The sequence below is a fragment of the Sarcophilus harrisii genome, chromosome 4 (assembly GCF_902635505.1).
Source record: "Sarcophilus harrisii chromosome 4, mSarHar1.11, whole genome shotgun sequence".
NCBI lineage: Eukaryota > Metazoa > Chordata > Mammalia > Dasyuromorphia > Dasyuridae > Sarcophilus > Sarcophilus harrisii.
Window position 1 is genome coordinate 164,621,304 of NC_045429.1, and position 9,700 is coordinate 164,631,003.

General features: G+C 38.1%; 1 protein-coding gene across 1 annotated transcript in view; it reads right to left on the reverse strand.

The window, feature by feature from the left end:
* Window positions 1–9,235, reverse strand: part of ENPP1 (ectonucleotide pyrophosphatase/phosphodiesterase 1) — a 95,563-nt gene extending 86,328 nt beyond the window's left edge. The window contains exon 1 of the mRNA XM_031964253.1: window positions 8,958–9,235. Within this exon, the coding sequence (XP_031820113.1) occupies window positions 8,958–9,167 (210 nt within the window). The 5' untranslated portion in view covers window positions 9,168–9,235. The remainder of the gene's footprint in view (window positions 1–8,957) is intronic.
* Window positions 9,236–9,700: the final 465 nt, after the last annotated feature.

Sequence of the window (9,700 nt, forward strand, 5' to 3'; positions counted from 1 at the left end):
AGATGGGTATAGAATAAAGAACACATATAGAGAATTTGGTTCTGGCAAAGTGCACCAGATTTTGGGTAGTAGACCTGGGTTTGAACCCAATTTTGCTGTCTACTCTCTATGTAATGTTGAGCCTCAATTTCCTCATCTTTAAAATGAAGGGAATGGACTGGACGACTTCAAAAAATTCTTGCATACCTAAAATTAGTACCTTATAGCCTTTTTTCATCTTTGTAAAATAGGTCATCTGTACTTCGCAAATTAAAATCACAAAATGTTAGAGAAAGAAGGGATCCAAGTTATATATATATATTTATATATAATAATATATGTTTTAATCCCTGAATTTTTCAGATGAAGAAATTGAAGTCTAGAAAGGTAAAATAACTGCAGCTAAGTGATAGAAATGAAAATGAATCTTCTATCTCCCCTAATTTTTTCCATTACATAAGAAAACTCAATAGGATTTTTTGAAATCTAAAATCATAATATTTTATTTTATTGTATTTAAATAATAATATTTTAGAATTGCAGTATTTTAAAACCAAGAGACCTCAGAGACTACTATGGCCAATGGGATGAGTTCCCATCTTCCCAATCCAATCCTATACCTCAAACCTTTTCATATAATTTATCCATTCTCTTTTGTGCCACTCAGAAATAATGGCTCGTAAAAAAAAAAAAAAAAACTAACCTCTTTATTTTTGCCTTTCAATTAACCCCCATCCTGTTTTTTGGGAACCTTTCATATTATTCAGCCATCCTCTTCTATCTCTCTATCCATTTGGATCTCTTTCTGGTGCCTAAAAAAACATTATCAGGTCTTTGTTAATTAAAAAAAATTTTTCACCTGATCTTGCTATATACTAAAAATGTGTCACCCTATTTTCCTCTTCAGATGAACTGTTTATGTCTTCTTGATTGCTAAATCAAGTTATTTTAGGGAATGACTAAACAAATTATAATATATGAATATAATGGATTATTACTTCACTTAAAGAAGTACAGAAAAGTAGTTTTGGGGAAACAGGATGATTTTTTTATTGATTGATGCAGTAAGTGATAAAAATCTGAAGAATTTATACAATAATGATATTCTAAAGAAAAAACTTTAAAGAACTAAAAAGTTTGAATAATGCAATGACTAACCATATTTTTTGGGGGGAAAGGATAATAAAGCATATCTCTTGACAGATCATAATCTCAAGTAAGTAAAATAAGACATTAATTTCAGATGTAAACAACTTGGTGATTTTTTTTTTGCTTTGATTATGCATACTTATTTGTGGCAGATTTTTTTTCTATTGAGGTAAAGGGAGAGAAGAGGTAGAATAACAGTTGTCTTCAAATATTTGAAAGACTATGATATGAAAAAGGAATTATGCTCAGTCTCACAAGACAGAACTAAAAACAATGTGTAGAGAAGCTACAGAAAGACTAACTGAGGCTTGATAGAAACCAAAGCATTTTAACAATTAGAGCTGTCCAGATTATTCCTGAGTGGAGCATGTGCCATGGTAACAGATTTCTCTTCACTACAGGTTTATCACTATTGTCCATCATTCTCAAAGAAGATCAAAATGATATCACTATGTTGGAGCCAAGGCACAATGTATCCAACTCTGACTGGTCAAATCAATGTGAGCTCAGAAGGCTCTACTTCATATTGGATACAAATAGTCCACACAAATATTTAGAGCCGGAGTCCTCAAACTACAGCCCATGGGCCAGATGTGTCCCACTGAGGACATTTATGCGGCACACTGGGTTATGGCAAAATCAGACCCGAAGTGATGTTCAACCTAAACTCGCATTAGCAACGCACACTTCCGGCACTGGGCTGAGGCAGCGGAGACAGAATGTGAGGTGATACCAAGGTGAGATGAGTTCCCAGGCTGTGGTGTGTGGTGTGGGGAAGGGAGAGAGATACAAAAGATGGAGAACTGACAGCCCACGGCCTTGTACAATAATAGCAGCCACCACAACAAACAGGCTCAGGGGATATACAATGCATGCTGTGCATGTCACAGCTGCTGCAGGGGGAATTCACTGTAGCAGTGAAGGTCGGAAGCAGGAGAGAGAGTGTGGGAAACAGAGGCATCACAGCACAGAAGCAGTTTGGAGGAAGTTGGGCATTGCAGTCTGTATGTCTCTGTATGGGCAAAGTTATTGCTGGTATATTGTTTTTGTAGTGCTGTCTGTGTGTATTTTACTAATGAGTGTAGGATATTCAAAGAACAATGGAGTTATGATTACTTTTTCATGCAGTACAAGGAAAGAGCTGTAGGCCTGATAATGCCAGAATATAATGTCTGTGTTCAAAGAATATAATTTGTGTCGACACCATGAAGCTCAACATTGAGATAAATATGATTGTTTAGTTGGAGAAGTGAGAAAAGATAAAATATTAAAACTGAAAAATACATTGACAACTCAGCAAAATACTTTTGTGAAGCAGAAGCAGCTAAATATTTCATCACTGCGAGCAAGTTTTCAAGTTGCCAAGCTAATAGCACGCACTGGCAGACCATTCATGGAGGAAGAATTTGTTAAAGAATGCCTTCTTTCTATTGCCAAGAGATGTGTCCAGTGAGTCTTTCAGGACCTGCAATTACAAAGAAGATTGAAGAAAGGGGAGACAATCTGCATCAGCATTTGCAAAACTCCATTAAAAAAATTTCATATTTTTCCTTGGCACTCGACAAAAGCAATGATATTCATGATTCTGCAAATCATAGAAGAGCTTGCTGCACTGCAAAGCATCAAAGGAGAGAATATCTATGAAAAGGTTTGCCAGACTATGAATGGTTTGGACCTGGACTGTGCTAAACTAGCTAGCGTGACAACTAATGGTGCTCCTAGCATGGTGGGCTCTAAGAAAGGAGTAATTGCTCGCATTAACCAAGAGATGGACAAACATAACCATTCTCATCCAATAGCCATACACTACCACTGAAGTGGGACTCTGTTATGAAAATTGTGGTATCTTATGTTAACTTCATTAGAGCTAATGTACTAAATCACAAACAATTTCTGTCTGAGCTACATGTTGAGTATGAAGATGTTCTATATCACTCAGAATTCCATTGGATGAGGGGAAGGGGAATTCTATGACTTACTTCCACAGATTACAACTTTTCTGCTTTCAAAAAATAAAGAAGCACCAGAGTTCAATGATGCAGAATGGAAATGGCACTTTGCCTTTCTGACAGACATAACGTAATATGCAACTCAAAGAAAGGGGAAGCTCATCTGTGACATGCAATCACATGTCAAAGCATTTGAAGTAAAATTAGGCCTCCTCAAACAAGTGAAGGAGGAAAACTTCTGCCATCTCCCCACAACTCAAAATTTGTTAGCAGAAAAACCGCTGATTGCATTCCCAAACAAAACATGTATGGATTCACTGGAAAAATTGCAAAAGGAGTTCCAATTTAGATTTAAAGAGCTTCATCTCCATGAACAGGACATACAGCTTTTCCATAACCCATTTTCTATTGACATTGAAAACGTGGATACAATTTACCAAATGGAACTGGCTGAACTGCAGAATTATGATTCTCTGAAAGACACGTTAAAGTCAAGCAGCCTTCATAATTTCTATGCATCTCTCCTCTCTAAGACATATCCTCATCTCAGGAACCATGCACTCAAAATGGCAACCATCTTTGGCAGCACTTATGTCTGTGAACAGACTTTTTCTAGAATGAAACATTTGAAATCTCCAACCAGATCAAAACAGATGCACACTTGCATCACTTGACTAGCAGTGACAAGTATGGAACCAGACATTGACTATCTCATTAGCCAAAAGCAAGCCCATAGTTCTCATTGAAATACTGGTAAGCTTGTTGATTTAAATTTACTTCATTTTAATATTGTATTCCATTTTGTTTCTTCACTTCAAAATAAGATATGCAGAGTGCATAGGAATTTGTTCATAGTTTTTGTTTTTACTATAGTCCAACCCTCCAACAGTCTGAGACACGGTGAACTGGTCCTCTATTTAAAAAGTTTGAGGAGCCCTGATTTAGAGTGTAGATGTTTCTAAATTCATGTATCTCACATTTCTTCAGAGCTACTGTAATTCTGCTTGGCTCATCAAGCACAGCACTTTCTTTGCTGTGAGCACACCATGCTGTAGTCCTTTGCCCATGTTTCACAATCAATTCCAAACTTCTTCTGAAAGAACTTAAGAGTATCTTTGCATCATTTCTTCTGACCTCCATGTAAGTGCTTTTCTTTGTGCATTCTCCATAAGTCTTTTACGAAAAGGTAAATCTGGCATTTGAACAACATGATGTGCTCTTTGTAGTAGAGTTTGAAAACATGACAGTTTAGCTTGCCAGATTATATTCAGAATCTTAAGACAATTCAAATGGAACCATTTCAGTTTCCTGACATATTGCTGGTATTCTGTTCAGGTTTCATAGGCATACAACAATGAGATAAGAATAATGGCTGTATGGAAGTTCAGTTTGGTAGATAATCTAGCACTCCTCTCCTACACTTTTCTTTAGAGCCTTTCAAACACTGAGCTAGATCTGGCAATGAGTAAGTCCATAGACTTATGAGCAAAAACTTGATGAACACTTGTTGGAGATGTGATAGAAGGAAACATACACTAGATTGGCCTTGAAAATACTTGCCAATTTGAGTTCCTTCAAGAATGAAGGACAACAGTGATGAACCTGTAGTGAAAAGGAATCTGCTCCTGGCAGAGGTTCTACTCAGGAATACTCTGTACCGTTCCGCCTTTCAAAGTCTTCATCTTTTTTTCAAGGGATACATGCTAACTATTCCCTGATCTTCTCTAACTGAAAGTTTTCTTTTCTTTTTCAAGTATTACAAGAAAACTCTGCCTTTATTTCTTCTTTGCCCTATAATTTTATATTGTATTATTATAAATTATATTATACAATCTGTGTGCACTTCAATAGATCTATGATCTCATCAATATGGATATCCCTTTCAACAATGCTTATCATATCTATGTCTGCTCATTGTCTCAAACTCTTGTCAATATCCTCCTACAACCTGCTCTTGAGCCTTCATATTTTAGGATACTGAGGAGCCATGCCTCAGTCATCTATCTCAATTTTTTTCATCCTCATTCATGCATTTCTCTGGCTTCTCTTTTTGCCACTTCTTCTGCCCAGTTCTTTATTTGAAATGTACTATAGCCTCCTCATACCCACCAGGAGTGTCTCTGGTATTCTTTAGTAGTCTTTTTTGATGTGTAATTGATCTGAATCTGCTCATTTTTCCACTGAGAGGTCCTAAATAAGTAACATGATTTATCCAAGATCATATAGTATGTGGTAGAGATGGGATTTGAACCAAGATCTTTTGATTCCAACCATGTACAATACTTTTCCTACTATATTACATGGGATCTCTCAGTCAAAATCATTTGCTAAACATGTGTTTTCTGAAGAAACCTTTATTTTAAGAAGGGTCTGTATGTTTCACTAAACTGCCAATATAATCCATGATACAAAAAAAAAAGTTAAGAATTCCTGCTTTAGAGTATCTCATTAGTTATGGCATAGTAGCATCACTGTAGCATATCACTAATAGCTCTGAACCATGATTTTTCCAAGATACAATGTATCTCTGAAAATACCACCTTACAAGCTAAAGTTTGCTCCTTCTTGTTTAATCTATAAAGAGTGGATATTTTGGCAAGTTTTTGTATAGTATTTGTCTTAGGTCTTCTTTTCTTCTCTCTATATTTTCTCCCTTTTACAATATCAATTCACATGGTTTCAGCTACTCCCCTTTAAGCAAATAACTCCCTAAACTTTATCTCTGATCTGACCTCACTTCTGAGCTTCAGATTCTTATTTCTAATAGCCAATACCTCTCTACCTTGAGGTCATACCTATACTTTCAACATGTTCAAAAATGAGTTTCAGTGTCTATCTCATGTAAACCTCCTATTTCTTTTGACTTCATTATTTTTGTTTATGGCAAATCCATACACCTTGTTTCACTATGTCCAGAATGCAAATCTGTTTTATTATCAGGTCCTGTAGAGCCCATCTCCTCATTACTGCTCACATCCACCCTACCTCTAGCTTGTCTAGTCCCATTAGCTTCAATCTAATAGAAATTTCCCTGTTTCTAGCTCTGAAATATTGCAGTGGATTAGTTTTAGGTCTCCCATCTTCCATTTCATACTTGCATATCCCTATTAGGATAATATTCCTTTGGCAAGCAAGAACCTCTAGGAATTATCTTAATTCTTTTCTCAGAAATCTTCAGCAGCAACCTGTTGTTTTACCAAGGAAAGTTCACATTCTCCCATCTAGCATTTAATATCATCCACAATATGATGGCACTGTTTTTTTCCAAATGTCTCACTGATTCAGTTAGAAAGGGAAATGCAGACTAACTAATCCAGGTTGTACATCAAGAATTCCCTCAATGGCATCACCAACACATGATCATCCAGCCTCTATTGCAGAGGATCTAAGGAACCACACATCCAGAAGCACACCATAGAGCTTCTAGATGGCTCTTGTTAGAAAGGTGTTTGTAGGACTTTTCCCTCTCCTCCCTTACATTAATCTTAAATCTGTTTCTCTCACCTACTGCCATTATTTCTGCCCTTTCCTGACAAGTGAATTAAGTCAAATTTCTGATGTTCCTTCCCACTCCACCTCCAATTCAATATAGCAAGCATTCATTAAATGTCTACTCTGTATATGGCAGTGGAAATACAAAAAAAAAAAAAAAAAACCAAGAAACACAAACAAACAAAAAACCCAGTCCTTGATCTCTGGTAACTTACAGAATAAATGTTAATAGTTTCTTCAATTCATCCTTATGCAACGTCATCTCCCATCATTTCACCATCTTTCTCTCTCTTCATAGTATTGTATTCCATGTTCTCTGTACTTTAACCAAACTGACCACTACTACTCTTAGTAGGTTCTCATGTTTCTAAGAATTACCTTAAGATGTCTGCAACATCCTCCCTTCCCTCCTCCAGGGAAATACAGTAATTATCCATCTTTTAAAGCCTAACTAAATTACACTGACTCTTTAAAGCTTTTTCTGATTTTTCTCCTGTAAGATGACCTAACATAACACTTTGTTATCTAACTCCCATAAGATCATAGCTCTAGAGCTCAAGGGAAACTCAGGGGTTGATTAGTATAAATTTTACAGATGAAGTAACTGAAATTCACTGAGGTTGAATGACTTTTCCAAAGACAAATAATAAGAAGCATCAGGTACAAGATTTAAAGTGAGGTCCTCCAACAGTGTTCTTTTCTCTATACTAAGTGTCTTCCCTAATGTATTTATTATGTAGCACAATCAGAAGGAAAGTAGCTTTATCAGAAAAAAATGAAAAATAATATAGTCTACAGTTAAGTGAGTACAGGGGAAGCTAAGTGATACAATAGATTGAGCTTCAGTTCAGAAGTCAGGAAACTCAAATCTGACCTCAGATAACTTCCTAGTCACTTAACCCTGTTTGCCTCAGTTTCCTCATTTATAAAATGAGTTGAAAAAGGAAATGGCAAACTACTTTGCCAAGGAAACCCCAAATGAAGTCACAAGAAGTTGGACAAAACTCTTATACAATAAATAAATGGTTATATGATAAGTCATAAAACTATAAATTACTGATGCCTATAATGTGTGAATATTGACTTTTCTATTGAATCAAAATTCCTGTGCCAGGACCAATAAGATATAGCAATAGACTTTCTGAAATCATGATTACATTTGCAAAAATCTACCTTAAAATCTTCTCTTAAGCCTTCATAATGCCAATGACTTAAAGCCCTGACAGATATCTTAACTCTAGAGATCATGTCTCCCTGTTCCTTTGTTCATCCAAATGATGTAAAAACAAGAAAGGTCAAAACCATACTCAGTACTAAAGCCATCAAATACCTTCTCTGTTTTGTTTACTTTCTAGAAAATGAGCCTTTCTAGGCTTTTTGAAGAAGATTTAACTCCAAGATGGTGGTTTTCTTTTTGATTATTTTGTTTAGTCTTCACAACTCAGCCATTTTTTTTAAATTTATTCAAGTCAAAGAATATATCAAATTCAGTGAGAAAAATTTACATCAACATATTAATGAAAGATTATACAACATATTACATTTACATCAAAGTATAATATCTTCTACTTATCTGAAAGTCAACATGATAGAGAACCAGCTTTGATATAATCAAGATCTAGTTTCAAGTCTCACCTCCCTCCCACTTGCCCACCTCCACCACAGGTGCATCCTAACAGTGTGACTCAATTTCTCAGTGATCCAGGAAACTCTAGAGAACTCTAAACTGAAAAATTGTTGTTGCTCTATCTGGACAGGAGTTTCCTCATCTGGAGCTCCCTACAGTAAAGAAATCACAAGTCCAGTTTTTTTTTTTTTAAAGAATATTATTAAAATTGTTAGAATCACGTGTAAATCGTGGTGATAAATGATGTGATTATTCTGTGTAATTATTAACATGGTGATGATAATAATTACAAGTAAACCTCCATGTTTCCAGTCCTCCAATTGTAGCGAGACAGCATACAGCCATTCTTGTAGCTGGTGTCTCTCCAGTCTGTCTAGTCTGTCAGTCTGTTTCTCAGTTAGTTTGACCTCAGTTTTTCTGTCTGCCTGTCTTGTCAGTATATCAGTCGTTTCAGTCAGTTTGTATGTCTTGCCAGTCTGTCTGTCAGTATTCTGTTAGTTTGCCTGTCTTGTCAGTCGGTCAGTCTCAGTCAGTCTGTCGGATTGCCTGCCCACTTGCCCTCAGTGTGCCCCAGAGCCAGGTGGTCAGATCACACGGTCTGTATAGGGTTAAGGTACAGCTCTTTCCAGCAAGCACTGCGGTCCTGGCACTGACTCCGGGCGGGGGGGAGAAAAGGCGGCACCTGCTCCAGAGAGTCTTGGGTCGGGCCCCTAGGACTGGCCCCTGGAGCGGACCCGGACGGTACAACGGACCTCACTCACCAGGGAGAGCACTTTGTAGGTGTTGGGATTCTTGGTTTTGTGAGCCCGCGCTCCTTTCTCGGGCTGCTGCTCGTCCCCCACGTCCAAAGGAGCCAGCATGTTCACTGTCTGAGTGTCCCCGGCAGTGTCCCCGTAGTCCTGCTCCTTGCCTTTCCCCGCGCGGCTCTCTTTGGTGCCCAGGGGGCTCCCGCTGAAGCCATCCCTCTCCATGGTTGGCTCAGGCTTTCTGCTTCTCGGACTCCTGTGCCGGCTGCCTGGCTTTAATAGAGCACTGAGGGCGGCCTGGCCCCGGGGACTCCGCCCCCCTCCTTCAGCCAGCCTCCTCCCAGATCCTTGGCTTTTTTCCCCTAGCCAATAAAGTAAAATGTGAGGGGGAGAGCGGCCCAACGCCCCGGATTATTTGGCTTCCTGTCTGATTTCGGGCATTCTGGCTGTTGGGTTATTTTGGGTGTTTTACGTGTATGTCTCTTTAACTTCCCCCAAAGCCTTTCCCCTCACCCCACCCTGGGCACCATCTGAAAACTTGCAGGAATCGCCCTGCTCAGTACCTTAGTATTGCCTGAATTGCATAGTGTGGTCTGCAGAGAGCATGAGATCATGTGGCCCCAAAATAGTGCGAGAGGAGGAGAAAGAGGAGTATGGATGGATGGATGCTGTTTATAAGGGAACAGAAGAACAAGCCTGGGACTCTCCTGTGTGACTTTATAGTCAAACTGGAACGGGTGGGAGGGAGAAAGTCCCCT